Source organism: Bos javanicus, chromosome 5 (assembly GCF_032452875.1).
Source record: "Bos javanicus breed banteng chromosome 5, ARS-OSU_banteng_1.0, whole genome shotgun sequence".
Classification (NCBI taxonomy): domain Eukaryota; kingdom Metazoa; phylum Chordata; class Mammalia; order Artiodactyla; family Bovidae; genus Bos; species Bos javanicus.
The window spans coordinates 56375116-56393678 of NC_083872.1; the positions used below are offsets into that span (position 1 = coordinate 56375116).

The following is an 18563-nucleotide window of genomic DNA, read 5'->3' on the forward strand; positions in this document are numbered from 1 at the left end:
AGGCTGGCCGGCTGGCGCGAGAGCAGGGAGGGGTAGGTTGACTCCGCCCCCTGTTGGTGGCCCGCGCGCCCCGACGCCTGCGCGGTGGGTGGGCTCACCTGACGACGGGGAGTCGCGCGGAAACCTTTTCCCTTGAGGGCTGCGAGCGGTCCGCGAAGCCCAGACCAGTTATCCTGGCGTTGGGGTTGCTGCTTGGGCTAGACCGATTTAACCCTATGGTCGAGGGCTTCGTAGCTTTAAAGTGGCCGCTTTCCAGTTTTGCCCAGTTTCTAGCAATAACCTCCCGCCTGAGGCTAACCTGAAAACATTCGTTTAAAAAGTAGGAGATCCCTTAAGTGGGTTTTGTGCTTTTAGAAAGACCGCTCAGGCATCATTATGGAAGATGACCAGAGTATTGCAAAAGTCTAGGCACGAGGTGAGAAACTAAAACAGTGACTATTGGGATAGAAGGGGATGGCCTCTAAAGGTTCAGTTTGATAACGTGTGTAAAATTCATAGTGGACGTGGGCTTTGAGGGAGAGGGAGACACTGAGAATGAATCCCGGGCTTTTGCCTAACAGTGTTTGGGGCACCTGAGGGCAGCAGGACATCTGGGCCCAGAGTTCAGCAGAATGATCTGGGCTGGGAATACGGGTTTAATTTTTGTGAGGAATCTGTAGGCGTGAATGACAACTCTAAGGAATGTCCAATGACTGAACCCTGGCATAGACCAGCATGTGAGAGGCTAGTGGGAGAAGACTGAGAAGGGGTGGGCAGAGAAATAAAAAGGGCCAGGAGAGCAGGGTCACAAAAGCCTAGGGAGTTGAGTTTCAAGAAGGAACGAATGGAGAGCGGTGTCAAATGTCCTGGAGAGGCGATGCAAGACAGTGCAAGACAATGGGGAAGTGCCCCGTTGTCTTTGGCAACTAGGGGCTTTTATTTTTCTTCTTAGTTGGTGTGTTATGCAGCATGAGGAATCTCAGTTCCCAGAAGGGGAACTGAACACATGCCTTCTGCAGTAGAAATGCAGAGTCTCAACCACTGGACTATCAGGGGAGTCCCACAACTAGTGACCTTTGGAAAGCACTTTCAGCAGAACAAAAGCCAGATCAGGATGGGCTGAGGGATGAGTAGGAAGTGAGAAAGAGGGAAGGGAAAGCTTAAGACTTTTTCAGGAAATTTGGTTATGAGAAAACCTGGCAGGGAGTGTCTTATAGGGGAAGACATGGTGAAACACGCTTTTTAGGGAGACCTTACCAAGGAGAAGAGTCAAAATCATTAAAATAGAAGTTAACAAAGAAGATGCAAACTGCCCAAGACTGCATCGCTTTTATTTTCTCTATCAAGTCTGTGTAAGTACCTTAAGAAAGAATATCTAGAAGGGCCTTGATTTAGTGCAGAGAAGGGAGATTTATCACTTGTCAGAAAGTAGAAACAAAAGGGATCTGTGTAGATAGAAGTGTGTAGGTGTGTGTGTTTGGAGGGGAGGGAATGAAGAATTTCACACTCCATCACCTTAATTTACCCTTTAGAACAGACAAAGTTGTTGCCTGAGAGGCGAGTAAGAAGGGATTTAAGGAGGGAGGGTTTCAACCAGTTGCTCTGGGAAGTGGGAGAGAAAAGAGCAGAGATACACAGAAGGAATGTTAAGCCAGCACCAAGGTCCGGGTTAGCTCTGTGGCTCTTTGTTTTTAACTGCCCCAGTGTTTTAGTTGTGGGGTTTTCTCTGTTCACCTCAGAAGCTTTTAAGTGAGAGCAGGGACAACAGGAAGGGATGTGTCCTGGAGTGGGGGGTTTGAAGTGGGACTGTGGTGAACAATCTTGAGCCTAGAGAATTGAGCTCTTGGCAAGGGAGGGATGGAACTGATGCTGGGGCTCATGGTGGTCTGTGGGAGAACAAGGAAGAAAATAGGATCCCATTGTTGTTAAAAATTACAGAAAACCTGGATAGGTGTCCACCAACATTGAATGGTTGAATAAATTATAGGGTGAGTTTGTGGAAAAAATATATGTATATTTTTTAGTGAGGTAAGCATGTATATTGACATGAAAAGATCTCTAGGATATATTGTCAAGTGGGGGCGGAGGGGAAACCTGCATGTAACTATATGGAAAAACACCTGGAAGACTGTCATAATGTCCCACACTGTCATAATGCCATCACCTGCAGGGAAGGGAGGGAGACTGGGGAGAGATAAAGATCTACAACACCAGAGAGTCATCACTGAATTTATTTTATTTTAAAGATATCTATGTACATCAAGTAAATACACACGGGGTTGGTGCGGTTTGGTTTGTCGTCCACGCTGGCATGCAACATTTTGGCAGAAGTGAGTGAGCAGGCCAGGTGCCCCAGGTGGAGACCCTGGCTCTCTGAAAGGAAGGTGGTGAGGGGGTAAGGGGAGGGGAAGGAGGAGGACGGTCGAGTGAAGCTTCTGGTGAAGGCTTTGTGTGTTCCTTATTTACGTAAGTGAATTCTATTTCCCTTACATCTTGCTCAAGAGAAGGCTGCTCCCTCTGTCACCTCTCTCCTCATCTGCCCGACACATTCACATTTTCTTCTGTGTTTGAAGAGAATCATTTGGTGGCAAGAGTACGTAAAATCCACTGGAGTCTTGGGGGCCCTGCAGGCCAATATGAGCACAAGTCTCCAGGTACACAGGAGTCTTCCTTCCTCTTCACCGGGGTCTGGAGACGGCGTGGCTCACTGACCCCACTCTTTCCCTCCTTGCTTGGGACAGGGGAGCCAGATTACATCCCTTTCCTCTGAGCAGTGGTTTTCAAACTACTCTACAGGAACCCTCAGGATCTCTTAGGACCGTTCAAGGGCTCCTCAACTAATGAACCATTTCCCATCAAACAGTAAAAATGCAAAGTGCCCAGCTCTGCGTCACTTCTAGTTACTCTTTATTTCAGGGTTCTATTATAAGATTGGTTCTGAAAAACATTTGAATATCACCACCTTGGATTTATTCCATACCCCTCTGGTATATTTTTTTCCCTGCATTTCTCTAGTTGCTGAAAGGCCCAACAGGTAAAGGGAGAAAGGACATCTTCCCTTGACGGAGTCATGGGCCACGACAGCCTGTATTTACCAGCTGGCACTCACACTGAGCTTTCTTTCCTGGTTAAGAAACTAGGTGATGGGTGGTCTGCTACCCTGTTCTTCCATCCCAGATAAGACAGGCTATCTGGACTCTCTCTTGATTTGGACTGGCTTGTGACCTCCACTCTGCATCCCTGCAGTTACCTGGAAAGCCCCCTTAGCACCATGTGGTAGGAAAGGATATGAAAACAAAACCATAATCCTGTCAATTACATGGGAGCAGGAGAGCCCCCCCGCCCCCCATATCCCGGGTCCAGCCCTTGGGCTCCTCCACCTCTGGAAAAGCTGCCCTGCCCCTTTCTTTAAAGTGCACTTAATGCCTGATAAGGACATTATAGAAGGAATTCTTAGGGAAAAAAAAAATTTAATGTATATCATCAGGGAAAAGTCAGGCTCCAGTCTGAAAGGAAGGCATTTCGAGATAGCTATTTTGCCAATGAACTGGAAGCCCCCACACCAAAAGGTGGAGACGTGGAAGAACATGCAGCCCAATATGGGACAGAGAAAGGAATCCAGCTCATCACTGTGGCAAAAAACACTTAGGAATTTTCCAGCCTGTTTACCCCCAAAGCCAAAGAAGCAATCCTACTGCTTCTGCTTGGCTAGAACTATCCCTGTGGACAGGTGAGCAACCATCTGATAGACTGTTGGGAATAGGTTGGCCTCCTTAACTTTGCAAAATCATTTTAAGCAGCTTTGGCTTCTAGTCAGGAGCTCTGGGGTAGAGAATGTCAAAAGGAGTTTCAGGGAGAAAGGGAAGTGGTCCCTTGAGCAGTCCATGTTCTTGGTTTTCCAGCGGGAATAGGAAGGAGGAGGCAAAAGGCAGACTTCAAGGGGCAGAGGTGCACACCCAGAACCCCTCGGTTCAGGTGAGGGGTGTCTAAAGAAAATTCTCTGTATAATTTAAGCAGTCCTTCCATCTTATCCTCCTCTGTGCTAAAAGTGGAAGAGGAGGGAGGAAGAGGCTATTTCTGTATCTTATGATGCTAAGACATTCTTCTGCTTAAGGCTTTGTGTGCATGCATGTGTGCGTGTGTATGTGTGTGTGTGTTGTGAAGGATCACAGCCCTCTAGCTCCCATTTTCCTTTTTTAATCATCTCCATGACTAACACCACTCAGTGTGAGAGACGCATATATGAGAGAGAGAAGAAACACTGACCCTCCTCCCTATGGCCCCAAGTGAGGAGGGTATACTATGCTTAGAAATTGCTAAATACATCATTAGATACTAGAGAGTAAGACAGAGGAGAGAGACATAGCAGCAGCTTTTGATATATAGATACAGGGTACAAAGAGATACAGAGTAAGAGAAGACATCAAACATAGTACAGTCGAACAACAAGGGCTGTTGGGGAGGGAGTTAGTATCAGAGACCACAGGTTTGCAGCATGCTGAGAGAAGAGGCCTCAGTCCCTCTTAGAAACTGGGGAAGAAAGAGAAAGAAATTGTGAGGAACCACCTTGCAGCCTGGCTACTGAACAGGAACAGGGTGGCATCTAGGCCAGCTTGGGTTTACAAGCTGTTTGTTTGATACCAACGACCAGATGCCACCCTCCCAAGCCCCTGCTCCTCCACCCCCAGGCCTTCCCTAACTCTTCCTCCCCCATTCCTACTGCTTGCTTCTCATGCCTTTCTGCCTGTGTGTGTGCCTGGCCTGTTATTCTGAAAAACCCCTGGAAAGGGCTCAGCTTGGATGCCGCCCAATAGGCGGCCATGATCTCTTGTTTCTTATTCTCCAAGGATCCAAAGTGGACAATAAAATAGGATCCCAGTGCTCGGTTCTGAGCCCTAAAGCAGCCCTGGTGAGAAACCTGGTGACACAGGAGAACCAGGAAGGTGCCTGTGCTGCTAGGAGAGCACAGGGGACAGAGGCGGGGAAAGCTTGAAGGTAGGCATATACAGTTTTCCACCTCCACTGGCAAGATGGGAGGAGAGTGGATACAGCAGCTAGAGGAATAAAAGGTAGGCTTCCCGGTGCATTTCCTAAAGCTTAATGGTGATATATATACAGATAGGAAGAGTGTAGGACACAGAGCTCTTCTAATTGTTGCTGTTGTTCAGTTGCCCAGTTGTGTCTGACTCTTTGTAACCCCATGGACTGCAGCCTGCCAGGCTTCCCTGTCCCTAAGATCTCCTAGTATCTACCATTAATAGATTCGGTGACCCTTCGTGCTGTAGATGGACAGCACCCTTCTGACATGTTGCAGTGACCCCTAGTGGCAGAAAGGCAGTACTGTGGCTACCAACCACTATCACCAGGCACAAGGCAGGAGGGAGGGGCCCGTGTCCAGGGGACACTGGGCAGTTCCGATGTAGCCCGTAGGAGGGGATAGCAGGAGTTGAGGGACAACCATTTAGTAAAAGTTCTGAGATGATTAAAAAAGCGGGAGAAACAAAGAAGCTGAGGGCAAGGAAGGAAGCAACCTGAGACTGTTCAGAGGAAGCGGCCTGAAACTACCTGAAAGTGCAGGTCTGCGGCAGCCCCTGTAGGAGATTAGCTGGCTGCCGTCTCTTGGTGGAGAGGGAACAGCTTGGCCTGGTCCTCAGCCTCGTAGCCGCATGGCAGGTCACTCCTGGAAGAAGAGACCCAACACAATCACAGCGTTGTCAGCTCCCATAGAAAGGACAGCATTCCTGTCACTTTGCTCTCTCAGCATGCCTGTGAGATAACCAAGGACAGCAACACTGGGCAAATCAAGGCCAGAGAGATGGAGCTGATCTGCCCAAGGTCACAAAGTTCCCCAACACAGGAGAGAAACCCAGGTCATCAGACGTCCATGGCGGTTTTCCCCCTGCCCCCACAGCTGCAATGGCGAGGAGCCACAGGGCGGACTGGAGGAGGGGACAGTGCTCTGCACAGAGGCAGGGGAGTGACTGGATCTCCTGGACAACATGGTGATGGTGAGAGTGGCTCTCATTTCCTCCTCCTCTCCCCAAAGGCTCTGGGGAACCCCTAAATTGGGCACAAGGGAAAGGTAACCATTTCTTCTGTTCTCACCCAGAGAGCCCAAGAGCAGTGGGGACTGGCGTACCTATTGTCATTGATATCTGTGGCATTTCCTGTAGAGATCGCCGTGGAGAACACAGGATTGGAAGAAGGGAAAAAAGAGATGTGTCACAAACAGTCTCCTCAAACCCTCTCTCATCCTAACTCCTTGAAGAAAAAGGTAAGAGTCTTGGGAATATAGTTGCCATCTTGGTCTGTGGCACTCTGTCTTCAGCCACTCTGAGCTGCATCATTATTTTGTTTGACCTAATACAATCATGTAAAGTTTAAAAATAAAATAAAATTAATTTAAAAAAAAAAGTCTCCCTGAGCCCTCATAGAGGAGAGGAGAATGGAAGGCAAGGGGCAGGGGAGGGAAGGGACTGGTGGGGACAGGCATGTGACCCCACTTCTAAAAACCCAAGACCCTGAAGGGCTGCACAGTGTGTTTTTTTTTTTTTTTGCACAGTGTTTGAGCTGTAGGCACAGGGTCACTTATTCTTCTGATACTTTCCAGTTTGCCCTGGGGATCCCAAAGGCTGGTGACCCATCTTGTTCACTCACCATTGTCCATGTTGGCCTTCTGGTAGGAAGTCAAGGGGCCACCAGAAGATGTGGCCCCACTGCTGGTACAGGAGTTTGCAAAGCTGGATGGAGAAGAAGAGAGAGATGCAACATCTAGTCCCCACCTTCCACTATTCCAAGGACCACTGATCCACACTCACCCTCAGGGTGGAACCATCCACCCTGCCCCCAAGACCAGAAGACAACAAACATGGCCGAAGATTAGGAGGGCAGATGCCCACCTTCTAATCAAAGGTCTGAAGTTGAGAAAGGGTTAGAAATGAAGCTACTTAGGAAAAGAATTGAATCCCACCCAATAATTAACCCAATCTTATGTCTTATAAGGTGCAGAGAGCCTTGGGTTGGGGCTCCGCCTATGCCCACAGTCACTCACTACATATCTGAGGTGGAACTAGGTGCGGCCTGCAGGTACAAGTTCTGGTAGTTCTGGAAGAGGCTGTTGGTGTAACTGATGCACTCGGGGCTCCGGGTGCCATAGGGGTTGGTGGGTGAAGATGCCGGGTAGTGGCCAGGCCGGACGGGTTTGGCTGCGGCAAAGAAAGGAAAACGACCGTGAAGAGACCACCTGTCCTCTGCAGTCACTCTGGGTCCCAGAGCTACAGTTGAACTGAGTTGCTTATAAGATAGTAATTCACTTTCTACTTTTTGGGGCGGGAGTGGTGGGGTGAGGCTGGGGTGGGGTTGCTTAACACCAAGGAATTTGCCAGGATCCCCCGGAGTGTGATCCCATTGCCCACTCACCAATCTGGGCAGAATGGCCCCGCTTGCCAGAGCTCTTGTAACGCACGGCCTCCTTGATGCGGTCCACCTCCTGCTGGTACCGACGCTTGTCCTTCATGGCACCCTCCTTGGCCTCCTTCAGTGCACCCTCCAGGGCCTTAACTCTCTCAGCCGTAGCCCTAAGTCGTTTTTCCAGTTTAGGAAGCTCACAACGCAGATCTGCATTGTCACGTACCAGCTGTGGGGTGAGCCCCAGGTCAGAGGCCGGGAGAAAGGCAGCCGAGGACGAGGACGAGGTGCCGGAGTTGGGGGTGGGGGTGCGGGCAGGAGAGAGAATACAGAAAAGTCCCATCAGGGAGGCAGATGCTGGATGCTGTGTTGTCTCCTCCAAAGGCCTCGTTCCCTTTACCTAACTGCTGCTCTGGAAAGTGCTTTCCTTCTTCCTTCAGCAAACAGGGGCCAGGCATTAAAAAGTTACATCGTTTTCTGAGCAGCAAAACATGTCAACTCCTCTGTAGCCCAGAACTCTTTCTTTTTTTTTTAAGTCACTTAAAAAAAAAAAAAATTCAACCAAGGAATGATGCATGCTCCAGATTAATCTTTAGTTTTTAGCCTAGAACTCTTGTGACAGTGCCCTGTTCTTGTCTCTTCCTGGCCTAAACACCACCAAATCCCCAGTATCTCACAGCTGGTGCCAGACCAACAGCCCCAGGGCAACCATGGGGACAAGGCACCCCCCTTACCCAGAGATGGCTATGTGGGCATGCACAGGGCAAGGCAGCAAGAGCACGGTAGCAGTTTGGAGGGTGGATATGGGGCTGAGCACAGGTTCAATGCAGTGCAGAGCAGGAGCAGAAGCTGGAATACAGGCGCCCCCCACACATCCACACATCCACACGGCTGCCCCATAGGAAGGAAAGAAAATGTTTGAGGTCTCACAAACATTTGTGCTTATTACCTTCATGTTTGAGGATTTCCTGGGCCGGCCCTCTCCCCATTATAATTAAGCTAGAGCAACGGTAGCAACCACCTTAAGGCCAGGAAGAGACTTCCTGATCTTTTTACACTGTCTCACGCAATGACTGGGGGCCTATAGACTGCAGAAGGAGCCGGCCTTGGAAGATATCAGGTACATCGATGTAGCAGGGGACACTGGGAGAATTGTCCCTTTCATTTTGGACAACTTACAGATCATAAACAATATTTTTGCTGTGACAATAACTCAGTTCAATTTGTCACAGCCTGCAGCCCTGGCTATTTAAGGTCCTGTTTAACTGAGAGATTTCTACATCTCTAGTGTTTTCCTTTCTAGTCTTGTGTCCCCTAAGGGATGAAATTAGGAGTCCTAGCCTATAGGTGAGTAGTTTCTGATCTTTGAGACTTAGAACAGAGGCATGGGGGTGGGGGGTGGAGAGGGAAGAAGAAAACAGCCTGTGATGTCCTGAAATGTGCCACAGTGCAGATGAACTTGGAGGACATTATGCTAAGTCAAATGAACTGGGTGCAGAAGGACAAATTCCAGATTACTCCACTTAGATTCTACTGAGATTCTTAAAGCAGTCAAAATTAAAAAGGCAGAAAGTAAAATGGGGGTTTCCAGGGGTTGGAGAGAGTGGGGAATGAGGTTATTTAATAGGGATGGAGTTTCACTTCTACAAGATGAAGACTTATGGAGCGGGATGGTGGGGATGGTTGCACTACATTACGAACGGATTTAATACCACTGAATGGTACACTGCAAATGATTAAAGGTGGTAAATGTTATGTGTATTTTACTACAATAAAAAGTTGCGGGGGGTGGGGTGAGGAGGGAAGCAATGTAATATGCACTTGGAGAGAGAAGGAAAATGAACACAAAAATTAAAAAGAATGGCAAAACTGATTACAAATGTTTTTTCTGTCTTTTAACTTTTCTATAATGTTGTCACACTGTTTGATAATAAGCACAGGAGAAAAGATGGTAGTAAGGCCTTCTGCAGGTCCAAATAAAATAAACCCTGTGTACCATCACCGGGCCACAGCTCTAGGATTTTTTTTTTTTTTTTTCTCAATATTAAATAAGAAGGTGTCCTGAGTCTTTACTGTATATGCTGGGTATGGCACTGGGAAGAAAAGCTGAAGCTCTAGTTTGATGAGAATATGAGCGTAAAAGGCATTTTAAGGTGGATTTGAAAGGACAGGAATGAAGAATAGGTTAGGGTTTATTCTCAGAATTGTTTAAAGAGCCAGCTGACAGTGTGTTGCACCGGTCTTCAAGGCTCAGCTGTATGGCACTAGGGAGGGTTACCTGCTCTGTGGGCACCAAACATTTCCTGTCCTGACTCCTTTGGACTGCCCCTGTCACCTCCCCACCCCATACCTTTGAAACCCAGTCTTCCACCTAAGGAACCGCAGCAGCAAGGAGGGGGACAGAGAGGCAGCAACTTAATACACGGGAGTTTTCACTGGCCCCGACCAGGGGCTGCCTGGGCCATTTGGGACAACATCGTGTCATTTCTCTGCATGCCTGCCCCAGGCCTAGGCAGATGGAGTCCTCGCCACGAGAGAAAGCCCAGCTCCCCCGGCTGCCTCTGGCTCAGTGCTCTCCACTCCGGCCACGGTCTGCCCAGCGTCCCTCACGTAGTCCCAGGCCCACGCCTCTGAAACTTCTATTGGTTTCCACCTCACCCTCCAACAACATAGGCCTGGGAATTCCACTTGAGCAGAGGCAGGTTGGGAGCTTTGGGAAAGGGAAAACAGGCATAGAACCGAGAACAGGGTAAACGTGGAACCAAATACAGCATAAAGAAGGTGTCAGTAGGAAAGGGAAGAGGGAAAGGGAAAGAGGACATGCAATAAGATTTTTCTAAATCCAAGGGCCTCTGAGGATTTAGGGATCCCAGGCCTCAAGAGTTCTCTTCACCCCTTGCCCTCACTCTTACCTGTTTGTGAACCTTTGTAAGCTGTTCCAGGTTGTTCTCAAGAAAGGAAATCTTCTGCTTTTGGGAGTGAATCCCCCCACTGTCCTCGGGCTCCATTTCTGCACTCTGAGGAGAGACAGGGCGGAGGAAAGATACGGCCATCCTGAGGCCAGTCAGGCCCCACTCAGACCAGGCCCGGAAGCCCCGCTGAAGGCCGCAGGAGATGGAGAAACTTGAGGACAGGAGGGGGATATGGGGGCTGGGAAGACCCCAAGGCAGCACTCACTTTCTTGACTCGAGTCGTGACGTCTTGAACGAACAGTTTGCGAAGGTTGTGGAGGGTCTGGAGTTCCCGGGCCTGCAAAGAATGATGAAAAATTGGGGGCCACCAAATACAAGGTCACCATTCCCCCTCCAAAACTACTGGATCCTTCAGTCTCTCCAGACAAGTGAGTCACTCATCTTTTTACAAAAAGGTGTGTCCTGATCATACCACAGGCTTACTTCCCAGAAAAGCGGGAGAAATAGGGTGCAGAAGAAATCAGAGGGAGGGTTGGACACTGAAGCCACCCCTCCCCACCCCCCCATTGGCTTGGCGCAGAAGGGAAGTCACTCACAACTGTCTCCTCCAGACCCTTAAGGTCCTGCTTGGACTGCTCATGTCGCTCGTACAGAAATCTGGAGGAAGACAGAAACAGAAAAACCACTCAGGGCCACCCTGCCCCTCTGTCCCTCCTCCATTCCTTGATCTATATTTTATTATTACTTACTATACTAGTTACTCATGTTCACAGTGCATAAATGAAAAAAGTAAGATGAGTTCCAATAAAAAGCCCATGATTCTACCACTTACAGATCAAACCACCGTGAACATTCTGGTGTCCATCTTTCCAGACTCTTCCATGCATGTGGCTCTCACATAAATGTTACAAGATTATACCATTCCTACTGTTGATAACCTGCTTTTTACACTTCATGGAACATCATCCACATCTTTCCATGTCAGCTAATACTGAACAGAAGTTTCCTTTATTTTCCCCCTCGCCATCAAGTTGTTCTTTTGAAGACCTTGCCTCCTGTGGTCACCATGTTCCCATCTAGATCGTGTCCTGTCCCTGAGGTATGTGTGAGTAGCCGTCTGAGCCCGTGTGGTCTCAGGTCTGCAGGCGGACCCGTCACTCACGTCAGCTCCTGGAGTTTGGTGCTTTTCTCATGTTCTTCATTCTTCAGCTTCTCGTAGTCAGCCTGGAGCTTCTCCAGCTCTAACTGGAGTTTCTGATTCAGGCTGCGGAGAGCAAGAGGTATCGGGGAGAACAAGGAGATGTCAGCGAGAGACAAAGAGGAGACTGACTCCTTCAACACTTTCCTTCTTGCACACATGAGTCCTCATAGGGTTGACACATCTACTTCAGGGTATATTACAGGCGGACTCAGGCTACTGCTTCCACAGCAGAATAAGGGGCCCTGAACTATCAAATCAGAGAAGCCTGGAGCATAGGGACTAGTCCTCACTCCTTGTACCTCCTGGAGCTGGACTGCAAAGTCATGTCTTTGCTGGGGCATGATCCATGGAAGTTAAAGAACTGGATCCTGGTGCAAGAGGGAGTGTGTGCGTGGGCCCAGGAAGATGAGGGGACCAGGTGGAGATTGGAGCCACCCTGGGGAACTCTTACTCTTTGAGCTCATCAATGGTCTTCTGCTTCTCATTGATCTCGTCCCGGAGCCGGGCCAGCTGCCGGTGATGGGCCTCCCGGTGGCTCTCCATCTGCAGCTCCAGGGCCTTCTGCAACACAACCCCACCCAAGTTCAATGCCAGACTCCCAGCCACCAGCTTGGTGAAGGCCCTGCCAGGCCCCAGTCTCCCCAACACTTTCCCCACTTGCCTTCACATCTTCTGTGTCCTGTGTGTCTGGTTCCTTGTCCTTCAGAGCCACCTCATGCACAGTTTCTGAGGGAGAGGGAGGAAGCAGTTTATATCACACCTACCACCTCCAGACAGAACTTCACATTGTGACCAGAGCGCCAGGCAGTGCAGGGCACATTTACCCTTAGAATGGGCCCACAGGGATGTTCTTCTGGGTGAGAACTATCCAATTTCATACAGCAGGGACAAAGGATGATGGAGGGTTTATGGTTCATGTAAAATGAGCTACATGCAAAATCATGCTAAGCAGCACGTGAGTTGGACTCCAGGATTTCAGTCTAATGCTTTGGTGAGTGTGCTGAGTTTTCTGTGATGTTTGTCACTTTGCCTCCTGACACCCTCTCTGATCTCAGGTCCCAGGATGGGTTGGTTGGAGGTTTAAGCAGGTCTCACCTTGGGCCTGGAGCTTGGCCAGCTCGTCACTCAGGGAGTCATAGGACTCTTCCAGGTGCCGTTTCTTGAGTTCCACGCTCTGCATATATTCCGTCAGGGAGCGGATCTTGGCCTCATGCTGGTGGGGTGAGGGTTGGTGAAGAAGATGGATAGAGTCAAGGACCCAACTCCAGGCAGCACAGACCTTCACAGGCTCCAGCTCTCCCCTCTTCCTGCTACACCTTCCACCAGGATGCAGGCTCGAGGGCTATTCCTCTGGAGACCCTTGCTTTAGACTCTCTTGGTTCAGAGGGCAGTATCCCCCTGCACCTTCACTTCTCTAGCCTGGACCCTCTCCTGCTTCCCCTAGCTCTTCTGTCCTTGACTTCAGTTGACCCTAGGCGGCTGCTAGCAGTCATCCCACAACCACAGAGTTGCCTGCCCTCTCCCACGGCACCCAGAGGCTCTCTACCTCTGGCACTCACCTGGGAGATAAGGAGTTGGCAGGATGAGAGCTCCCGCCCAGTCACTTCCATCTTGCGGTGACATTCGACCTGAAGGTTCTCCAGCTGCCGGCACCGCTTGACCACAGACTTGACTTCAGATTTGATTTTGCTGATGTAGAGTCGGGCCACCGTGAACTCCTCCTCAATGGCCCCACTAATCTCCACTGGCTGTGGGGTGAACATGGGAGGGAGGAGGTGCCTCTTTGCTCCTGGGAAGCCCCTATCCATTTCCTTCTACTCGGCCTAGCCCAGCACACACCCACAGGCACAGGGACTCCAGTGGGACAGGTATGTTCCAAACAACTTTTAGCAGCTCTGTACCACCTGGTTTTTCACACTGAATCCCTCTCTGCATTCAACGATCTGTTCCGACAGTCACCCTCTTCCCTTCTATAGAGAAACAGGATATTCTGTAGTCAGACTGATCCACTTGATCACACAGATGGGGCCTCGTCACTGCCACGGATCTATCTATATCATTCCTAATTTTGTGCCCCCATCTCCAAATCCTGCTAAAAGCACATCTCCACTGCTTCCTTATCCAGCAATGTGAATTTCACCAGGTATGTAGATCTAAAATGTGTATTTCAGTTGAGTCTATGCAAACTTCTGCGTGTTTTCTTGTGTCTAGTTTGCAGGTGTCCTTCCTGGATCTTGTCCTCCTCCTCTCAGTATCTCTGAGGACATGAGTGTCTCACCTACACCTCCCACCATTTCCCAGAACAAGAAAGATCTGAATAAGGCCGCCATGTCTTTCTCCACTCACCAGCTTAATCTCTCCATTGCCCACGATGACACTGAACTCACTCAGGTCCTTCATCAGCCCATTCAGTACCTCAGCAATCCGTTTTCGCTGGTGTCCACTGACCTCCTGCAGCCGCTGCAACTCAGACTCCAGGGACAGCATAGTGGCCTGGGGACAGTCCTTCAGGTCATGCCAGCACCATCTTCCTGCTTCCCTCCCCCACCTAGCCAGAGGCCTCTCCCTTCATGCATGACCCTGATGGTTGCTACAAAGAGAACACAAGCCCTGCAGAAGGGTCTGGAAGAGAGAGTGGTCAGGACGGTGAAGTGCAGTGATGGGGTGGGAGAGGGGCCCACCACGAACTGAAAGACAGCACAAAGGTACAAACACGATACCACCCTCTTAGAAAGCAGAGTTCCCTCTGGACACAGAAGGTGTTCTGAGGTCAGGGTGCTCCTGGCTGGCCACTCACCACCTTCTGAGACAGCTCATCCACCAGAAGCTGGTTCTGCTGGCTCTTCTCCTCCACCTCCTGGGACTTCTGGTCATAGTTCATGGCCAGCTCCTCCAGAGCCTGCAGCACTTCCTTCACCTCATCCTTTGCGGCATCATTCTCTGACTGCAGGTGGCTCAGCTCCCGCTGGACCTTCTCATTGTCTCCTCGAGTGGACACCAGCAGCTGCAAGGGAGGGGCGGGTCATGAGCAGGAGTCTTCTGCCAGTGATCAGCTCGCCAGCTCCTTGGCCTGGGGAAGCTGAGCCCCCCTTACCCAGGTATAGCTCTAGGAGAGAGGCAAGGGTCCAAGCAAGAGGCAAGAGGAACGGGGCTTTCAGCTTCATAGAAATAGGGTACCATAATGAAGGAGCACCCAGACTCCAGCTGTGCTTTAAGCAAAACCCCAACTAAGCCCCCAGATTTCTGTTGTCTTGGGGAGGTGACTAACCCCTAAGCAGAATGCCCCTTCTTCCATCTTTCCAGAAAAGGTCTTTTTCATGCCTTTCAGGGATGGACACACAGCCCTCTCCTCTCTTGTCTTGCCCTCCTTCCCATTACCTCTTCCTGGTCCAGCATTTGCTGCTTGAGCTTCTCTATGAGTTGGCTCTGCTGGTTGATCTCATCATCCTGTCGGAGGCAAGGGGATAAGATGGAATGAAGGGAAGCTTCTCATTCCAGTTTAGACTTGGGAGCTTGGGGCAGATATGGATCTTAATAAAAAATTTAGGCTTTGAGTTCAAAACATCCTAGGCCTTCCCTGGTAGTCCAGTGGCTATGACTCTGTGCTCCCAATATAGGGGGCCTGGGTTCTATCCCTGGTCAGGGAACTAGATCCCACATGCCACAACTAAGAGTTCCCATGCTGCAACTCAAGATCCCTCATATCGCAATGAAGATCAAAGATCCTGAGTGCTGCAACTACGACCCAGCACAGCCAAATAAATAAATAAACATTTTAAAAAGAAAGAACGGAACTCTATATCCTAAAAAGAAAGAAGTCTTTTCCTCAGCTTCTCTCCTTGATTCCTGCCCTCACTTTTTAATTCCTTTCTTTCTGGAAGTTTGTATAACCTTGACAGTGCACAGCAAAAGCCTTCAAATGTTCACATCCTTTAACTGAGAAATCCCACTCCAGCACTCCATTCTAATTGAACCAAAGTCTTATATGGACAAGAGACAAAGATAGTCACTTCAAAGTTATTTATATAGCAAAAATAACCAACTAACAAAACACAAAACCCTAGAAAGCCTGTAAATAAATGGTTAAATGCATTCTGATAAATGGACTGTAAGGCAGCCATTTAAAAATACTTCAGTGAAGAATTGTTAACAAAGTAGGAAACCGCTCATTATATAATGTGGAATGAAAAAATCACATGTGAAGTTACATAGAGTATAATCTCAATTGTGTGGCTTTATTTGTGAATGGTGGGAGGAGGAATGATTGAAATTTTCTTCAATATGTTTTGATATATCGTCCACATTTCAATAACAAACATTCATCTCTTTTAAAATCAGGAAAAAAGTCAGGATAAGCTACTTTTGTGAGCCCTCGCTTAGCATCCCGCCAGGCTCACCGACGTGCCCTGCCGTATGTCCTCACCTTGTCATCAAGCTGCTTGTAGAGGCGGCGGATCTCCTCCTCATACTTCTGCCGCTCCTCGGGCGCAATTCGCACTACAATGGATGAGTTGTCATTCACAGGTGTCTCCTCGCAGAGCTCGGCTCCCAGGGTGGCCTCCTCCCCGGCCAGGCGCTCTGTCTCAGGCACGTTCTCTCCTGGCGAAGCGGCAGAACAAGGTGAGGGATGGGGCAGGGACAGCTGCACCTGCGGGCCCTTCCTACCTCACTGCCCATCGCAGAGACCTCCTGGCTTCCATGTCTCTTGCCCAGTGAACCGTCCACCTTTCTGGGGGTGGGGAATAAAGGATGTCAGCCCCCTCTCGCTTTCCCTCATGACTGCTCTACTGCATCCCTCCAGAAGCACAGTCCTCCTTGGAGGTCGTAGGAGCCCTCTCTGGCTTTCTGCACCTGCAGGACCCCTCACTAACCATTGCGCCACCGGCTCAGCTCTGCCTCCAGCTTCGCAATCGTCTCCTTCTGAGCCTTTGTCTTCTCCTTCTCCTTCTCATATTTCTTTTTCCACTGCTCAGCAGTCAACTCCAGATTCACAGAGGCAGTGTTCTTAATGGTCTTTGCCCTGGAGAGGGGAACGAAGAGATGAGACCTCCATTAACGTTCATAAGACCCTGAGTGGAGAGCACAGCAGAGGCTGGGGCAGGGAGTAGGGGACCCCGCCACTGACCGCTGCCCGAACATCAGGGTGGACTTGGTCTCCGCGTCGTTGAAGCTGGATGGTGAGCAGCAGATGAACATCGTTGTTCGGCAGTTTCCTCCCAAGGAGTCCTGGAGAATCCGTGTCATTTTACTGTCACGATATGGAACGTAGCTTTTCTGGAGGAAAAGGGAGGCCTCGAATCAGAAAAATTCAGCAGGGGAATCAGAAAAGATGGCAAGGGAGTTTCCTGGTGGCATAGTGGTTAGGATTACAGGGTTTCACTGCCATGGCCCGGGTTCAATCTCTGGTTGGGGAACTGAGATCCTGCAAGCCGCATGGCACAGCCCAAAAAAAAAAGAAAGGATGGGACTTCCCTGGTGGTCATCCAGTGGTGAAGATTCTGTGCTCTGAATTTAGGGGGCCTGGGTTCAATCCCTGGTTGGAGAACTAGATCCCACATGCCACAACTAAAGATCCCACATACCGCCACTAAGACCCGGCACAGCCAAATAAATAAAATAATTTTTTAAAAATATTTTAAAAAAGAAAGGATGGTAGTGCTTACTAGGGGTGGAGCAACCCATGAATTGGGCATGATGAGGTGGGGGCATTAGGAGAAGGCAGAAGATGGGGTGAGGACTCGTAAGGAGCACTCACCGTGCCCTCAGCCAGCGCCGAGATCACGTTCCCCAGGGCCGACAGGGACTTGTTGATATTCTTGGCCTCATCCAGCACGGCTCCCTCAGCTCCAGTCTTGCTGACCTACCAGGGCACAAAGGGTGACTGTGTCATGAGTGGTTGCAGAGCGAGTAGGCTCCCCCCTCCTCTTCTCCACGTAAGTTGGCTTAGTCCAAGGAGAGGGGGATAGGAAAGAAGATGGAGAAGGCCCTCCTCTGGTCCCCTAAATGTTCTTGCTACAGACTCTCTCCCCTACATACACAATATTATACAATATTCCATTTATGTGAAATGTCCAGAAAGTCAAATCCAGAGTCAGAATGTAGATTAGTGCTTACCAGGGGTTGGGGGATGGGAGACTAGGGCATGACTGTTAACAGGTGATGAAAAGGTTCTGGAATCAGTGGTGATGATGCACAACCTTGCAAACACACTGAATTGTATACTTTAAAATGGTGAACTTCATGGTATGTGAATTCTAGCTCAATGAGAGTTATTTTGATTTTTAAAAAGGCTACCCCCCCGCTCAAGGCTTCCTTCCCTGCCCCCTTCACCGTGGCAGGAACCCCACCTTCTCGCTTCCTGCCAGGTCCACTAGATACAGCTTCCCACTCAGCTTCTGCTCAGTCTCCATATTTTCCTGCTTGATGTTGATGAGGAAGATGCTATGGCTTCGAGAGCTGTGTTCATTCATGTCTGTAAGAGGCAGGACAAGACAGTCCTTATACCAAACTCTGTGGAACGAAGTCCTCAGTCCCCAGCTTCCACAGACCACTGCCCCCACCCGCTGAGAGAGGGGTTGTCCGCCAGGACTAGCCCAGCCGCTACGTATCCCTGGTAGGAGGGGTGCAGGGTCTCACAGACAAGCATCTCTCCTCCGGAGGAGGACACAGACTTCCCCTGCCCACTTTCAAGTCCCTCAGCCCCCAGGGGCACAGAGGAGAGGCAGACGCCAGACTCAAGAGCCCCTGATCTCCCCCACTCACTGGTGACAGCCACGTGACGATTTGATTTCCCTTCATCAATCACATCTAAAATCTCCTCCGGGCTGGACACAAAGCGCTCAGTACAACCCTGCAGGGGGCAAATGGACAGTGACCCCCTACACTTTGGTCTACAGATTAAATTACCTGCACAGTGACCAAATGACCCTTCAAGGCAGTGCCTTTGTCCAGGCCCCAGACTCCTCCCCAGTCCAGGCTGTCCGCCCTCCGGCTCCTGGGCCGTGATATCCCCTCCTCCTGTGCCCGTGCTCTCAATACCCTGGCCCCACCTGCTTGCCCCAGCC

At 49.8% G+C, this 18563-nt stretch overlaps 1 protein-coding gene across 2 annotated transcripts in view; it reads right to left on the bottom strand.

Moving 5' to 3' along the window:
* Window positions 1–2197: 2197 nt before the first annotated feature.
* KIF5A (kinesin family member 5A) overlaps window positions 2198–18563 on the bottom strand; it is a 29170-nt gene continuing 12804 nt past the window's right edge. The window contains exons 7-30 of one of the 2 annotated variants that reach the window (XM_061416660.1): window positions 18262–18349; window positions 17847–17971; window positions 17255–17359; window positions 16625–16773; window positions 16371–16519; window positions 15923–16098; window positions 14878–14946; window positions 14297–14503; window positions 13846–13992; window positions 13059–13247; window positions 12595–12712; window positions 12161–12225; window positions 11951–12060; window positions 11461–11562; window positions 10895–10955; window positions 10564–10635; window positions 10299–10403; window positions 9737–9757; window positions 7399–7615; window positions 7031–7184; window positions 6637–6719; window positions 6119–6146; window positions 5545–5659; window positions 2198–4509 (exon numbers count right to left, since the gene is read on the bottom strand). In XM_061416660.1, the coding sequence (XP_061272644.1) occupies window positions 5581–5659; window positions 6119–6146; window positions 6637–6719; window positions 7031–7184; window positions 7399–7615; window positions 9737–9757; window positions 10299–10403; window positions 10564–10635; window positions 10895–10955; window positions 11461–11562; window positions 11951–12060; window positions 12161–12225; window positions 12595–12712; window positions 13059–13247; window positions 13846–13992; window positions 14297–14503; window positions 14878–14946; window positions 15923–16098; window positions 16371–16519; window positions 16625–16773; window positions 17255–17359; window positions 17847–17971; window positions 18262–18349 (2619 nt within the window). In that variant the 3' untranslated portion in view covers window positions 2198–4509; window positions 5545–5580. The remainder of the gene's footprint in view (window positions 4510–5544; window positions 5660–6118; window positions 6147–6636; window positions 6720–7030; window positions 7185–7398; window positions 7616–9736; window positions 9758–10298; window positions 10404–10563; window positions 10636–10894; window positions 10956–11460; window positions 11563–11950; window positions 12061–12160; window positions 12226–12594; window positions 12713–13058; window positions 13248–13845; window positions 13993–14296; window positions 14504–14877; window positions 14947–15922; window positions 16099–16370; window positions 16520–16624; window positions 16774–17254; window positions 17360–17846; window positions 17972–18261; window positions 18350–18563) is intronic. The other variant, XM_061416661.1, reaches the window with a different exon arrangement.